Source organism: Aedes albopictus, chromosome 1 (assembly GCF_035046485.1).
Source record: "Aedes albopictus strain Foshan chromosome 1, AalbF5, whole genome shotgun sequence".
Taxonomy (NCBI): domain Eukaryota; kingdom Metazoa; phylum Arthropoda; class Insecta; order Diptera; family Culicidae; genus Aedes; species Aedes albopictus.
The window spans coordinates 84,864,398-84,882,203 of NC_085136.1; the positions used below are offsets into that span (position 1 = coordinate 84,864,398).

The 17,806-nt window shown below is 41.7% G+C and overlaps 1 protein-coding gene across 1 annotated transcript in view; it reads right to left on the bottom strand.

The window, feature by feature from the left end:
- LOC109622458 (uncharacterized) overlaps positions 1-17,806 on the bottom strand; it is a 120,936-nt gene that overhangs the window by 85,216 nt on the left and 17,914 nt on the right. The window contains exons 2-3 of the mRNA XM_062844920.1: positions 5,116-5,269; positions 4,581-4,795 (exon numbers count right to left, since the gene is read on the bottom strand). Of these exons, the coding sequence (XP_062700904.1) occupies positions 4,581-4,795; positions 5,116-5,269 (369 nt within the window). The remainder of the gene's footprint in view (positions 1-4,580; positions 4,796-5,115; positions 5,270-17,806) is intronic.

Consider the following 17,806-nt stretch of genomic DNA (forward strand, 5'->3'; position numbering starts at 1 on the left):
CAATATGTGGTTTTAAAAACACCTCCAAGAATACTTGGGATTTAGGCCATAAAACCATAAACACAACAAGAACTGTTGAACTTATTGTCAGTTTTATAAGGCTCTCGTAGTTATCTTCAATTAACCATTCTTGAGCAAGAGCAACTGTTCTCGAGTGAGAACGGTTTGGTATAAGAAAAATGAAAAAAAAAACTTGAGCATCAGATTATGTATGTCAACGATTCATTATCGCTACCAACCAGGAAAATACGTCCCGTAAACCTACCTTAACGCGGGGCAGTGTCAAGCTCCTCCGTTTCCGGCATCCGAAAAGATATTGGTTTGGTCATTGGACGTCGATTCTTGTGTAATCGGTGATCGATTCATCCGACTACATTGACGACATAGTGAAAATCAACTTCTTACCTGGCCGGAGGAACGTTGTACTGCATTGTATCAAGGTTTCCGGGACAGGTGCTCCCGGATGGCAGCGGTACCGGGCTGCAGAAGGAATTTTTAAAATGAGGGAGACCAGTTTTAAGTGCCGGCTCACATTATTATACACAATCCATCGCAGTGCGATGGAATTATTTGTTTGTTTACATTTTGGCATCAAGATTTATGACGTTCTTGGCGGAGTTTGCATAAATCGGCAATAAGAAAGTCATAAATCGGTGTACTCTTGAGTAACCCTTCTTAAACTTGGTCAAGTTGAAATAAACTTAAGACGGTTTTTTGGCGCTTTTGGTGAAGAACGTTATAAATCTGAGAACTCTTGAGTTACGCTTTTAACACTTGATTGAGTTGAAAGGAATTTAAGACGATTTTATGGTGATGTTGATTAAAATCATCGATTATTAATGACGACTTCGTGGATTTCAATGGAAGCCATATTGAAAAAACTCATGAATAATGTTCTCGTGACTTGAAATAATAATTTTAAAGATTCTCCTATTGCATTATTATCGAAGTGCGTTGCAATTTTCGGAAGTATCTTGCAACATATATACGATAAATTTCGCTTGGCAGTTGACACTACGGAAGTATTCCAGTTTTGTGTTAGGAAGTAATCCCAAATACAATGTTGCATAATTGATTATCATGAAATTTTTCCCCCAGTCAATTTTTTTTCCTGCAACAAAAAAGCTGCTGCAGCAACTGAAGCTGTCAGAAGTAGTCAATTTTATTATCGTTTTATGGTACACTCGAAGAGCTCTACAAGGAAATACCAATTCGATTAGAGGACAACTTGAGAAGTACAACAGGTTTTAAGAGAATCTTAAACTTATTTCTCCAAGACTATCTTAGGATGGGCCTCTTTCGTCTTATGGCGGGTTTATGATTGTTATGACGTAGTTATGCAGAGTTATTTGGTTTATGCTTGGTTTTAAAGAATAGGTGTTGAAGAATTCTTCAAAAGCATTATAAAATTAATTTTGTTACTTGGGCCAGGAAGTCCTCCAGGGATTCCTCCAGGAAGTCCTCCAGGGATTCCTCCAGGAAGTCCTCCAGGGATTCCTCCAGGAAGTCCTCCAGGGATTCCTCCAGGAAGTCCTCCAGGGATTCCTCCAGGAAGTCCTCCAGGGATTCCTCCAGGAAGTCCTCCAGGGATTCCTCCAGGAAGTCCTCCAGGGATTCCTCCAGGAAGTCCTCCAGGGATTCCTCCAGGAAGTCCTCCAGGGATTCCTCCAGGAAGTCCTCCAGGGATTCCTCCAGGAAGTCCTCCAGGGATTCCTCCAGGAAGTCCTCCAGGGATTCCTCCAGGAAGTCCTCCAGGGATTCCTCCAGGAAGTCCTCCAGGGATTCCTCCAGGAAGTCCTCCAGGGATTCCTCCAGGAAGTCCTCCAGGGATTCCTCCAGGAAGTCCTCCAGGGATTCCTCCAGGAAGTCCTCCAGGGATTCCTCCAGGAAGTCCTCCAGGGATTCCTCCAGGAAGTCCTCCAGGGATTCCTCCAGGAAGTCCTCCAGGGATTCCTCCAGGAAGTCCTCCAGGGATTCCTCCAGGAAGTCCTCCAGGGATTCCTCCAGGAAGTCCTCCAGGGATTCCTCCAGGAAGTCCTCCAGGGATTCCTCCAGGAAGTTCTCCAGGGATTCCTCCAGGAATTCCTCCAGGGATTCCTCCAGGAAGTCCTCCAGGGATTCCTCCAGGAAGTTCTCCAGGGATTCCTCCAGGAATTCCTCCAGGAATTCCTCCAGGGATTCCTCCAGGAATTCCTCCAGGGATTCCTCCAGGAATTCCTCCAGGGATTCCTCCAGGAATTCCTTCAGGGATTCCTCCAGGAATTCCTTCAGGGATTCCTCCAGGAATTCCTCCAGGGATTCCTCCAGGAATTCCTCCAGGGATTCCTCAAGGAATTCCTCCAGGGATTCCTCCAGGAATTTTTCCAGAGATTCCTCCAGGAATTTCTCCAGGGATTCCTCCAGGAATTTCTCCAGGGATTCCATCAGGAATTCCTTCAGGGATTCCATCAGGAATTCCTCCAGGGATTCCTTCAGGAATTTCTTCAGGGATTCCTTCAGGAGTTCCTCCAGGGATTCCTCCAAGTTTTCCTAACGGGATTCCTACAGGAATTCCTCCAAGGATTTCTCTATTACTTCCACCAGGGATTCCTCCAGGAATTCCTTCAGGGATTCCTCTAGGGATTCCTCTATGAATCCACCAGGAATTCCTCTAGGAATCCACCAGGAATTTCTCTAGGAATCCACCAGGAATTCCTCTAGGAATCCACCAGGAATTCCTCTAGGAATCCACCAGGAATTCCTCTAGGAATTCACCAGGGATTCCTCTAGGAATCCACCAGGGATTCCTCTAGGAATCCACCAGGGATTTCTCTAGGAATCCACCAGGGATTCCTCTAGGAATCCACCAGGGATTACTCTAGGAATCCACCAGGGATTTCTCTAGGAATCCACCAGGGATTCCTCTAGGAATCCACCAGGGATTCCTCTAGGAATCCACCAGGGATTCCTCTAGGAATCCACCAGGGATTCCTCTAGGAATCCACCAGGGATTCCTCTAGGAATCCACCAGGGATTTCTCTAGGAATCCACCAGGGATTCCTCTAGGAATCCACCAGGGATTACTCTAGGAATCCACCAGGGATTCCTCTAGGAATCCACCAGGGAATCCCTTTAGGAATCCAAAAGGGATTCCTCTAGGAATCCACCAGGGATTCCTCTAGGAATCCACCAGGGATTCCTCTAGGAATCCACCAGGGATTCCTCTAGGAATCCACCAGGGATTCCTCTAGGAATCCACCAGGGATTCCTCTAGGAATCCACCAGGGATTCCTCTAGGAATCCACCAGAGATTCCTCTAGGAATCCACCAGGGATTCCTCTAGGACTCCACCAGGGATTCCTCTGGGAATCCACCAGGGATGCCTCTAGGAATCCACCAGGGATGCCTCTGGGAATCCACCAGGATTCCTCTAGGCATCCACCAGGGATTCCTCTAGGAATCCACCAGGGATTCCTCTAGGAATCCACCAGGGATTCCTCTAGGAATCCACCAGGGATTCCTCTAGGAATCCACCAGGGATTCCTCTAGGAATCCACCAGGGATTCCTCTAGGAATCCACCAGGGATTCCTCTAGGAATCCACCTAGGATTCATCTAGTAATCCACCAGAGATTCCTCCAGGGGTTTCTCCAGGATGTTTTGCAGAAATTTCTCCAAGAATTCCTCCAGAGATTCTACCAGGAATTCCTCAAGAGATTCCTCCAGGAATTCCTCCAGAGATTCCTCCAATGATTCCTCCATAAATTTCTCCAGAGATTCCTCCAGAAATTTCACCAGAAATTCCTGCTGGGACTTCTCCAGGAATTCCTTCAAAGATTCCTCAAGAAATTCCTTGAAGAATTTCTGCAGGTATTTCTCCAAGGGTTTCTTCAGGAATTCCTCCTGAAATTCTTTTTGGATTTTTTCCATAAATTCCTTTTTTTTTATCTTTATTAACGAGATTTTTAACCCTAGGCTAGTTCATCTCGGGACCCACGCTTTACTTCCCTTCCGAAGGAAGAACTCACATTTTGTGAGTCTGTCGGGAGTGGGATTCGATCCCAGCGTTATAGTCAAGTGTTCTAACCATCACACCAGGTCCGCTCCACGTGAATTCCTATTGTAATTCTCCAAGGAACACCTTTTAAGATTTTTTTCCGGGGATTTACTCAAGGAACTCCTCCAGGGAATTTCTCCAGGTGGGTGGCAAAATGCAAAAAGCATACTTAGGGAACGGTCTAACCGACAAAAAAATCAAATCAGTCATATGAAAGACAATCGAAAACTGTGGTGGAAGTAAATAGATGACTAATCGTAAGTAGAAACTCAACTGTATCTACAATTCTTTACTGCCAGTATCCTTTTGATTGCAGTTTTAGAAAATATTTTGAAGAACAATTTGAAAACCAAAAAACTTCAATTTGTCTTCTCGATTGCTGCAGAGAAACGCGGAGACACCCGTCATGGACCCATTCAACTGTTGACACAAATCGTTCTCCGATAATTTCACCGATTAGTCCTCAAATCATCCCCAGACCACGTCAATCTTCATCGAAAACACCCCGTACTCTGTTCCGCCGAAAGTGCAGAGCAGATACTCACCGGCCACCGTCATGTTGTAGACCCCGTGGGCCAGTTTGAATTCCGGTGCGTCCCCGCTGACCTCGCACCGGTAGGTCCCACTCGATTTGATGTTGAGCCGGTGCAGCTGGATGCGACACATGAACCGGTTGCAGTAGTGCTCTGGCGAGTCTCGGATAACGGTCACACCATCGACCGGAAATGTCCTCACGTTCGGCTCCATCATCGGTGAGTACCTGGAGGAGATAGGAAGGAAAAAACAGAGAACGCAAAGTAGCAAACATAATCCGATATAGATGCAGCCGGAAGATGGACTGTTGAAATAGATAGCTGGTCAGACTTGAGTTGTTCGGTGATAGTCTCGTCGTCGTCGCAAATCGTCATCGAAAGTGGGCAAACAGCAATTATCGAAAAATCCAATCAGTGTCAAAACATCTGCTGCCGCTTGTCAGCGACGTCGTTCGTTTGCATTCGTTTCGTGGGTCATTCGTCGTCGTCGCTATCGTTTGAAGCTGAGCCCAGATGAGGGCCAACCACCACCAGGGCAGATACTCACCTGAAGAACTCGCTTTCGTCTTTGTACCACTTGACCGAGTTCAGTGTGTGCGTTCCCATGTCGTAGCTGCAGGACAGCGTGGGCGTATCACGAACGTCGACCACGTCCGGCACGACGATTTCCGTCAGCTGTAGCGTTCGGATTAGTCGGAAATCTGCGGAGAAATGGGAAAAACAGTACGACATGTTAACAACACTATACCTACTGGCTGGCTCACTGCATGGCGGTCGTGCGGGAGATTTGGTTATGAATGCAAATTGAAAATGAATATTGGCGAGAACTGAACCTGGTTGCTCGGCACAGCCTTATACTCGTCAATCAAATGCTGATGAGTTTTTGAACTCACAAAGTCAATTTGAATATGATGACAAACTGCGTTGCACCTCAAGGGGTGAGAGGAGTATTAAAAAGTTCACATTTGCCCAAGGGGAGGGGGTAAGAGTTCAAAAAAAGGTTCAGGTGACAGATTTTTTTCTATAAATGAATCAGAGAAGTCTGAAGTTTTTCTTAAAAAAAAAAGATATGCAAAATTTCCCAAATGCATGGCGTGCGAAGACAATTAAACCAAAATAATACTTTCTTTAGTTTAATCATCCTAGCACATCACGTTGGGAAAAGTTCGCTGACGTAGTGTACGGTTGGGGACAACAATGGCTCTAATGCACAAGAAATGTTAAATCTGGATTGCTATTGTACCGTGTGCAGAATCGTTGTCCCATCTTTCAAAACTGCAAACTGCAAAAAAACTCGATTTTAGTTTCAAACTTGTTCCTTTCTCCGACGAATGTTATAAAATACAAGGTAATTTTTTCTGGATAGCTGTTGGATTTGGTATTTATCATTGCAGTATAAATGTAAATCTAACGGAAATTCAACGTATTTTATCTTTTTGAATAAAAATGCTGGTGGAGTTATAATGCTGATGAATTGTCAGGATTTTCTCGGCATAATCTCCCGGGCAGAGGTCAAGTACTGACGAGCAAAACGTGCTATTGGTTTGATTGATATAAGAGTTAAAAGCACTGAAAATAATAGCAAAAAATGTTCCTAGGTGGGACGTCTGACCAATAGCAAAATTTGCTATTTTATTTGAAGATCAACCGAATAGCTCGCTGCTATTGGCAAGCTCTCAAAAGAACTAAATTTGTTATGATGATGTTGGTCGAGGAGTAAATTTTAGCTATTATTTCCAGTACTTTTACCTCTTATATCAAACAAACCAATATCACTTTTTGATCTCCATATCAAAATATGCTGCATGCAGATCGCGTTGTCCCATGCCAAATTTTTCAGCATAGGCTGTCTCACGCTCATAATCTCACCCAAGCAACACGCAACTTTTGGTTGTATAGAAGTTAATTTGACGTTGTTCTAACACAATGCACAATGGGTCCAGAGTCGCATTTACGAAGACAAAAATGTTTGTGCCTAAACCATAAGTTTTAGATACATGATGTCTTTGGGAAAGTTTCTTAATATTTTTCGATTTTTTTTCCCATCATTGTGAAATTAGGGTGGTCGCTCAAGTTTAGCTGTTCCAAACATCTGCTTTAAAATAGTTTTATGTACGCTTACAAAATGTTCTACAAAGTTGTAAAAAAACTTATTTGGAGCAAGTTTGCCGAAAAAACCATTATTCTATCTCTTATGGTTTCTAACTTATATTTTTTTAAAAGAATCATGTTAAGGTGATCCATAAAATTCAGTTTTCTTGCTAAAATTTTTAATCCATTCGTTTCTCGTAAAACAATTGTTCCGAGCACTTTTAGAACTATCAATGACGCATAGTTTTTCCAAAGAGCTCAATAATCTATCTCTCATAGTTAAAAAGATATTGGCTTTTTTCTTCAAAAAAAAAACACTTTTAAAAAAAAAAAAAAGTCATGTCTCAAAAAGGAGCAAATGGATTTTCAATCGTCGAATTGCATTGAAAAGATCGTACTCTGTTCTATTGATGGTGAAAAAGTTGTGAGTACCTTTTTTGTTTGAAGCTCTTTTTTGAATGAGTGTAGAATTAGCAACTAGTTAAAATACACAAAAATAAAAACGAAAAAAAAAATCTTTTTTGAATTTGAAAAATACGTTTTTTTACATAGAAAATCAGTTGTAACTCTTAAATCGATGAGATACAAACTTGGCGTCTTCAACAATATTGTGAGTTTTTGGATGCTCTGAAAGTGCTCAGAACAAAGTATAGCGAAAAATCAACACATAAAGTTATATTCAATAAAAACGGATTTTTGTCTTCGTAAATGCGGCTCTGGACCCATTATGCAATGCTAGATTAACGTCAAATTAACTTCTATACAACCAAAACTTACGCTGCCGTAGCTCTAATATGACATTGCTTGGTCAGGATTCCCGGAGAACATCAAGGATTCGCACAGATGTACTCGGAATTCCCAGAGATTTTTTGTAATTTTTTTTTGTCAATCATGCGTAGACCGTTAGTTACATAAGTATGCTTAGTTGTACATTTTATATTGCACTATTCCACTTAACAATATTTATTAAGGCCCTTGGTTTTGAGTATCATAAAAGTATTTTTTCAATTTTGTCCGAGTCTTGGTTAGATCAATCCTTTCACAATGTTGATTATAAGTGGACATCATCTGATTTAGTGGACCGAATTTAGCGTAATTACTACGGTGAAAATCTGCAGCAAATAAGTTTCTTCTACGCAGTTGGCGAGTTGGAGCATATAAATTTAATTTTGACAATATACTAGACGAATCAATGCGTTGAGTGGCAACATTATTAATAAACGACACCATCGCACACTCTCGGCGCCTTTTCAATGTTTGGAGATTAATTAACAAGCAACGTGATTCATACGATGGCAGTGGCATTGCAGACCAACCTAAGTTGGTCTGCGCTCTTCATATATTTTAGTATAGGGCGAACAAACAACATAACAATATTCTAAAATTGAACGTACATACGCTTAGCTAGCTTAGCTTAGACTGACTGCACATATCTATGGTTGCTACTCCGTGATTGACCCGAACCAATGACAGCTGCGCAATGAATCAACTGAATAATTGACTGGGAGTGGTCAACATTCTCACTGTGCACGCTTCAGAGATTCTCTTTTAAATTGAACGTACATACGAAACATAAAGTGTTTTGAGTGTAAAAGGATCTTGAAAATGTTAGCTAAAACGTTTTATAAACTTAAGCATGTTGCCTGCTCTAAGAGTAATTGCATTATAATGATCCACAAATGTTAATTTGGAGTCTAAAACTATTCCTAGATCTTTTATTTTCTCACAACGTGTAACATATTCGCTTCCTAATACTACTGGAAAACTAGGTGTGAAGTATTGTTAAGATTTTTGAAGAATCCATAACGCTTCAGGTTGTTGAAAATCTATTGTCACAATATACATAGATATTTACGGAACGCGCTCGACGAAAAGATGTTGTAAATAAATGCACGACGTCATTTTGAAATCCTAGATGGTCGCTTCTAGTTTTCGAAAATTAATTCAATGTAAACCCATATTCTTCTTCTTGGCGTAACGTCAAAACTGGGACGAAGCCTGTTTTTCAGCAGCTCCACAGCTTTTAACCGAAAGCTGTATCTGATCATTTTGTATGTGTGTGTATCTTGTGGCAGGAAGGTACTCTATGCCCAAAAAAGTCAAGAATATTTCCATTACGAAAAGATCGTGTACTGACCAGGAATCGAACCCGTCTTCCTTAGCATGATAATGCTGAATACATATGCCTTTATAGGAGCCCTAATGTAAACCCATGTGAAACGTGTATTTTTGGAACAGGCTCGACAAATAGATGCTGAAAATCGTTTTCTAACGTCATTTTCAAATAAACGGGTAAGGTACTGTTCCTTTTAATTCCACTAAGAGTTTGCATCATTTAATAACCTTCACGTACCCAACCCCCGACAACTCATTTTCAAAATGCTGGCATTTTGTCAATTTTTATTCGATTTTTTTGAAGTCACCCTCAATTAATCATAAATTGACGTTAGATTATTTTATTCAAAGGGCCGTGCAATATCTGGAACCATTCCGAGGATATTCCGGATTGTCCTGGGGTCAGAAGGGTTGCCTAAATGGCCAAAAGTGATTATTTCGTGTGTTATTGTGTTTGAACCATCGATTTTCAGCGAAATCTTTGTTGCGAACAGTGGAACACAACTGTGATATCCAGATTTGATTAAGTTGACCCATCCGGTTCCCCGTGACCGGGTCCGCGGTGCCTCATTGGGGACACTTCTGGTTTTTATCCTAAATACGCCGTGCGACATATCAATCTTCATGATTTCGATTGGCTGAGTCAGAAACATAGACTGAAGTTTGTATCAACTAATATGGCCACCGTGGACCATCTAGCACAGGTTCTACGGGGGTGTCATCGGGAACATTTCTGGTTTTCAAGCAAAACAAGCCGTCCGAAGTATCAATCTTCATGATTTCGAGAGAATGGGGCAGAAAAAATTGACTGAAGTATGTATCAACTGATGTGGCTACTCCAAAACACCTGGAACAATAACACAAGAAATAATCACTTTTAGCCATTTTGCAAAGTAGACCACTTCCCCACCCCCTGATCACAGTACAATCCGGAATATTTCCGGAATGGTTCTGAATATCACATGATTCCAGTTGTTTTGAATCAATGAAAACCCATGCATAATGTATATTGGGGCTACGTGGCCGAGTGGTTAGTCGTTTAGGTGTCTCGTAAGCCTCGGAGTGTGGGTTCGATTCCCGCTCCAGTCGGGGAAAACTTTTCGTCAATCGGAAAATTCTCACCTGGACCACTGGGTGTTATGTGTGTTGTCCGTTGTCATGTTAGTGCTTGTTCAGTCTGTACAACCTCTGGTTGAAGACGGTGTAGTGTCTTTTTTTTTAAACACGCTCTTTCTTCACTGCTCACTCCTAACTCCGCACCAGAGTATCTGTACACACAAATATCAATATGAGATTGAGAAAAGTTGGCTGTGTGCACATGAAAATTCCTTGAGCTTGAGACTCGCGATGTTGGTGCACATTACATTAGCATTGCGAGTCTCAATGAGACATCTCAATGAGACAAGCTCCAGGAGGCTCCAGGTACAGCTTGTGACGACCCGACGCCAACTTGATACACTCACAAAACCTTCACTGGGATTGGGTTGACGTTTTCCAGGAGTGGAAAGGGCTTAGAATAATACGTACTCTGGGGCATATGGAAAGCAGCCGGAAGTTGTTATACGACGGGAAACGTGGTACAATCCTGGAACGAACTTTTTTCTAGTGATGTGAGTATGTCCAACAAGATGTCCAATGTTCATAATGTTTTGGGAAACTGCATAAGAGTGCTGTTGATACTCGTTTGGTCAGTTCGTGTGAGATTTTTTGGACGTGTTCTGATTGACCAACGGAGAGGGATGAAGGGTCATTTAAGTGCAAGGGAAATGGCCCTAACGTTCATCAAGGCGAAGATTGTAATCGGCGGGTAATTTTTTTTTCACCTTCATATGTCATAATTGCTTTGAAAAGTAGAGCCTGAAGCGACAAGAAACGAGAACAGCTTTTAGGCTTCCTATGTGGCTAATCGAGCCCTGATGAAAATCCAATGATCTAAAATAACACAGCGTAACAAAAATTAACTTTTGGTGTGTCTCTAGAGCAAACTTATGTGTCTCTAACAGATTTTGGGTCGCTGAATCTGAATCCGGGCTCAGATTTGCTCAAGCACGTCACAATTTTGAGCTATACCCCAATTAATAGGGTAAAATATGCGATTTTGGGCTTTTTTGACTGCTAGCCATTAAACATGGAAATATTTTTTTAAGCAATCAAAAGGTAAATTGCTCAATCAACATCTAAACTAACAACTCATGCAAAATATTTTGTTTTTCCAAATCAAATTTGATAGTTTTAAGCGATTTATGTTAGGTACGATTTTTCCCATATAAGTCACCCTCCAGAAGTTGCATGCAAGTTTCGATACTAACATAAAATGCTTAAACCTATCAAATTTGATTAGGTAAAATGAAATATTTTGCATGAGTCGTTAATTTAGATGTAAATTGAGCAATTTACCTTTTGATTACTTAAAAAAAATATGTCCATACTTAATGGTTTGCAGTCAAAAAAACCCAAAATCGCATATTTTACCCTATAAATTGGGGTATAGCTCAAAATTGTGACGTGTTAGAGCAAATCTGAGCCCGGATTCAGATTCAGCAGCCCAAAATCTATCAGAGACACATAAGTTTGCTCTTGAGACAAAAAAAATGTTGCGCTGTGTAATCAACTGTGACTGAAAGCCAAAAAAAAAACAAGTTTTACGTAAACCCAGTTATGCCCCGCAGAGTAATCACCACCACCATTCAGTGTCACCAGTCCCATTGGTGTCAAAAAAGGATGTGTAAATTATTGGGATCAATATGATCCACACAGACAAGTTGAACGTGTGCGCCTAGTGCACCAGAGTTTTGTACCTTACATAACTTCTAAAGACAATGAGCTATTTTGTGGGCTTTGTTTAGGGATATTGCCACCTCAACTGATACCACCAAAACTAATATTTATTTGATCACCAGTTCGCGAGCGGTCTGCGAAAGGGTTAGGGGGTACAGAACCGCTTCGATTATCTCCAATGAAACGTCAAAATCCAAACCACCACCGCCATTACCGCTAGTTGATAAATGTATTGAATCCCCAGATAATTATCGATCTCGCTATTTCTGCCCTAATTCTGGGTTGGGATCAGGTTTACAAGATCTCATCTGGGCCTCTAATATAATTCCTCTGCAATTCAACTGACAAACATCTCAATGAGACGAGTCTCTCGAGACGTCTCATTGAGACACGTACACACATTTTTTTATGAGCATGCTATGATCTCAAATCTCGCAAGTTTTCTTGAGACGCATTTCAAGTCAGCGCATGGCACACTGTCTCATTCATGTATGGTCCACTGCACGAATTTATGCTGGCCTGCGCGAAATTTCGCGTGAGAGTAAGCAGGCCAGTAGAAATTCGTGCAGTAATCCATACATGAGATTTCAGACACTCTGCTCCGCACTTCTCACTCCTTGTTGAATCACATCCTCACTCCTCTCTATACTGTTTTGATGCTCATTCCTCACTATTTATTCCTCACTTCTCACTCCTGATCCTGACTACTCCACTGCTCATTGCTTGCGGTTCACACCTCAATCCCCATTGCTCACCTTCCTCTTCTCACTCATGAGCTGTTAACATATCACTTCTTCCTTCTCAAAGCTTAAAGTTTCTTACTTTCATTCTTCGCAGCTTACTTCTTACTCATCAAATCTGCACTCTACATTTTTCACTAACGCATAGCCCCTCACTAACCATTATTTACAGTTTATTACTTACTTTTCATTGGTCAATTCTTACTTCGCCTTGCTCCACACTCCTCATTACACATCCCTCATTTCTCTATTTTCACTGCTCATTTCTCATTCCTCACTTATCACTCCTCAGTCGTTACTGCTCACTCCTCAATTCTCCCCACTCACTGACTATTCCTTTCATCTCGCTCCTCACTACTATCTCTCTTCACTGATCAACCCTTACTGGGCACTCAAATCTATAGTGCATATACTCACTTCTCACTCCTCACTTCTCATTTCTGTATGCGCCACACTCTGTACTGGTCACTCCTCAGAGCTGACTCAAGCTTCACGGCTCAGTCCATATTTTAAACTAATTACACCTCCATAATTTCAAATGAATTCCTTTAAGTTCTCCATGAAATAGCTGAAGAAATTCAAGATTAACCCATAAACATTAAGTCTTAAGTTAAGTAGTACTGAGTAGCACACAGGGCCAAATATATGTGCAAAACAAATCGATACTCAAACATTTGGTTTGACTCGATCGAATTTTCATGTTTAGATGTTAGTTCATTCCTTGTCAAATATTTGACCCCGTGTAACCGATGTCTTATTTCGGTAAGTTTTGGTCAAATTAGAAAGGACGTTTCGTTTGAGAAGGGTCTCAAGAGAAATTTCACATGAATCGAAATTCGGCGACTTCAAAAAATGAATTGTACAACTAGTGGGCAATATTGCAGGAAAAAGATGTGGTGGACTAACGGACTTTGTTCGGGAGTACCGTCGCCCACTTACTACAACCCTGAACTATCACAATCGCTATACACGGAGTAGCAACTACGAATTGTAAGGTTATATATGGGAACGTCCATAAATTACGTCCACCATTTGCGGAAGGGGGGAGGCTTGAGAAGTGTGGCAGTACGTGTATTAGGTCTAGGAACATAGCATGACAGAGGGGGGAGGGGGGTCTAGAAATCCCGAAAAACGCTGGGCGTTCAGACAGTTTAAGAGTTCTGGAGAACGAAAGTTGAGCCATTTATATTAAGATTTCACTGTTTTGCGCTCCGTCCGAATGGGATATTCGTCATGTTTCTAACCACACATACCTTGCGATGGAAACAAATCTTTTTTGACATTGGAAAATAATATCTTTGGTTGCACGGTCGCCACATGGAACAATTACTAGTCCACCATTCTTGTAGCATTCATGTAATTACAAATATGGCGAAAATTCTATGGACTTTTTATGAATTCTGTAAGTTTTTTCGTTGCAAATAAACTCAGTGAACTGATTTTTTTTTTATTAATGTCTATTTTAACTTATAGCTAATTCTACACTTTAACAGTGAACTGAACTTACGACATTATTAAACATACTTAATGAATTATAGCAATAACTAATCACTATGGATGCCATAACAAAACCTTATTAAAATATATTGGGCTTGTTATGACTAATTTCATACGATAAACTTATGAAAGAAGCAAGAGGATGTGTAGGGATGAGGTTAGCTGGAACGCCGTTCAACGGCTATCACCCATATCGTCTGGGAGCTACAGAGGAGGTGGCGCGTGAATTCAGAGAATGGCTAGTTCAGATGCAGTACAAGAGGTGGTCCAGGGGTTCGGAGTCGGCTTCGTAGGTCATACCGGTGCCCTGCGGTCGAGATCGACCCTTACAGCGATTAAATGGCCGCGGAGAGGAAGTCCCGATAGCGGTGCTGTCGTGGCGTCGGTCTACTGGGTTGGATCCGAGCCCGCGGTTGGAAAAGGGTCCCCGGCAAAGGTCGGGGCAGGTGGAGACCCTGCTGTCAGCAACCTTCTGGTGCAGCTGATAGGGCCTGGAGGATAGTGATACTCTTGCCTTCAGCAGGTCAGATAGTGTTACGTGGGCATCAGTACTTGATGTCTGCAAAGCAGTTGGGCGCGGGCGGGGTTGATCCTGCCCGCCTTCCGAGGACAAAGGGAGTGGCGAGGACCACTCGGGAAACTGGCTAAGCGCCAGCCTGCTACCGTGATGGACTCTCCTAAGCGAGTTATCGATGTTCGTTGCTGCTAGGCTACGCAGCTAACCTTGAGGGTGCGATGTGTACCAGCCCCTCTCTGAAGCAATACCTTCTTGGTGGTTCCGGAGAGACGTAGGGTTTGGCGACCATAGGAATGTGTTTAGTCAGTACGAGGAGAGAGTAGTCCTGGTTTTTACTTTTGGTGTAGAAGACGGCCTCAGCCCCACACTACCCTATCCTTGATGTTAGGGTGTCTGTTTGCAGATTATCCCCCTATGGTTACGAAGGAAAAAAAGAGCATCCATGGAAAGACCTGAAATCTTATAGAATACCCCTGGAACACCCTTGGGACCCCCGGATACTTCCTGTAACCCCCTGGAACGTCCCTGGAAAGCACCTGAAACTCACTGGATCACTCATGAAATGTCCCTGAAATCTCTTGAAAACCCTTGGAATGCTCCTGAAATCCCTTGGAATTCCCTGAAACATCCCTAAGCCGCCGTCAATTATGTTCATGCACGTCTTTACTTTCAAAAGTTTTGAGTTTTTGATCCATTTGAATATGCTGGCGTAAACAGGATCACCAACGATTTTCGTTATTATTCCCATACGACCGTCTCAATCACGGAAATATGTGGGAAGCCCTCCGGCGCAAGGATCTCCCTCAGAAAATCGGCCTCATTGAAGCACAGTACAGGGCATTTTAGTGCAGAGTACTGCACAACGGAGTTTTGACCGATCCCACCCGGGTTGTAGCTGGAGTGAAGCAGGGATGTATACTATCACCGTTTACTGTTCCTCATCGTAATCTACGAGATCCCGGTAGGTGCGATTGACCGTGAACAAATCGTGGATTACTTTGGCAGCCCATTACTATGGATACCTAAATGACTTCGATCTGGCTGATGATGTTGCTCTCCTAGCTCAACGGCGCTCTTATATGCAGAGCAAGCTCGAAGATCTTGTCAATCACTCCTCAGCGGCAGGTCTTACCATCAACGTCAACAAGACCAAATCGTTGTACTGCTATACGCCAGTAAAACCTGGTGTGTATCAGTGGAGAACACTCAACGGCTGCAGGCCTTCATCAATAGATGCCTACGGTATATAATTCGTGCATGGTGGCCTCACAATTGGATGTCCAACGTGGAGCTCCACCGTCGATGTCATCAAAAGCCGATAAAAACATAAATTCGGGAGCGAAAGTGGAGGTGGGTCGGCCACACTCTACGTAGGAGCGGGAACGAAATCTGCAAGCAAGCGTAAGATTGAAACCCAGCAGGACATCGCAGCAGCAAGCATGTCGACAGAAATTTGACCTGGCCACAGGTCAAGGCGATGGCTGGCAATCGCCCAGGATTGAAAACTTTCAATTTGACCCTCTGCACCACCGTTGGTGAACAGGACTGAAAGTAGTAAGTAAATGAGGCATTATATTCAATAGATTCTTTACACAAAATAAATTGTTCATCTATATACATAAAAATGGAATGGTGTTTGTATGTCACGATAGGTTCGGGAACGGGTCAACAGATCGACATGATTCATTCACTGTTGCATTCCGCCAGGGCTACGACGCGACGTGTTCGTACGAAAAAATAATTAGAAAAAGTGACCGGGAAGCCAAAAAAAACAGAAAAATCTGAAAATCCATTTTGAGGGGCATTTCTTCATGGAACTGGATATCAGAAAACAGAGTAGGCAGGCAGGACAACGTTTGCCGGGACTGCTAGTAAAGAATAATTTCCAAAAACACTTTTACCATTAAAAAAAAAACTAATCTTTTTTTGTTACACAGTAGGGCTCAAAGAAAATTTTTCGCTTGTTCACCGTGAGGGGGATTGCGATAAAAAAGCACATTTTTTGAGCTGTAGTTCGAAGGAGGATGTTCTATTGTGAAGATGCCAAAAATCAAATAACTATTTGGTTATAAGGCGGAAGATTATCCTATTTACACTCATTGCACAATTATGGGTCACTCAAGGAACAATCATTTAATAATATGAATCTTTTACATACAAAAATAACACTTTCATTATTTTTATTTTTTATTCTCTTCATTGAAAATTCTTTTTTATTGTTTTGAATAAAAATCTGAATGTAAAATTCACTTTAGGCGGTGAAAATTACTAAAATAGAGATAAATAATGAAAATCACAATAATAGGTCGAAATTGACTGTTTAACAATTATGGGTCAATTTGTTGCCTATTATGGGTCACTCAAGAGGAATCGGCTCAACTATAATGTTTTGTCTATTTTTTCAGTGAATGATCACTTATTCTATGAAAAAATAAATGAATGGAATGTATAAAAAAATGAACCTCTTAAAGAAGCGTGTTTTCACGATTTGGAATCAATTTTTCAAAATTGGGAGAAAATCTTCAACACAACCACCGATAAACGCCTAAAAGTATGCAATGCCCATGTACGCAGAACTCTCAATACTATGCTGCACAAAAACTGACCCATTAGTTGTGTGATTTTCGGTGTTCCTTGGCACAATAATGAATCACTTAAATTTTGCCTGAAATAAGCTTTAACTAGCTGCAGTCACATGAATTTCTACATTTAGAACGTAAATTATACCTTTGTTCTGGTGACGATACTTGATAATAACTGAAGCTCGCTTTTACAGAGCTCACGAAAGCAGCGCACGCACTTTCTGATATTCACAATCAAAGCGTTACTTTGACAGATCGTTTAGCGCCGAACAAAAAATTATTGAGAATTTGTATGTTTTGACGTATAAGCCCGTGTGCGATACGTATAGCGACACAAAACAAATAAGCTCATGAACGAAAAATAATAATGGCTAACAAAAGCATGCAATTAAATAGCTTTTATCGATTAAAGTGGAAAGTACGCAACATGCGAAACCGTTCATCCTCTAATGAGAGTGACGAATACTCCAATCGCTGGATATTCAACTTCGCAAAAAAGGTCTGCCCAGTATCGGTCCCAGCTAAACCGCTCTCTTGGGAAACTTCATCAGGAAACGGCTCTCTGGATAGGCCATTCTCCATGCTGGATTTCTCTCTGACTCTTCTTTCATCAAATAATTCAGCTACGGGACGCGATATGATAAAGTTCAATCTTCTGAAGAATCTCCCAGATATCGCAAAAAGACGATTACTGGACCTGTTCAACTCATTAATGGACAACAACATCGTTCCGCATGAATGGAGACAGGTCAAAGTAATAGCTCAAAAGCCTGGTAAACCAGCGTCTGATCATAATTCATACCGCCCTATTGCTATGTTATCATGTTTAAGGAAATTGTTGGAAAAAATGATCCTATCACGACTCGATCATTGGGCCGAATCGAATAACTTGCTTTCAAATACAGTCATGACCCGCTG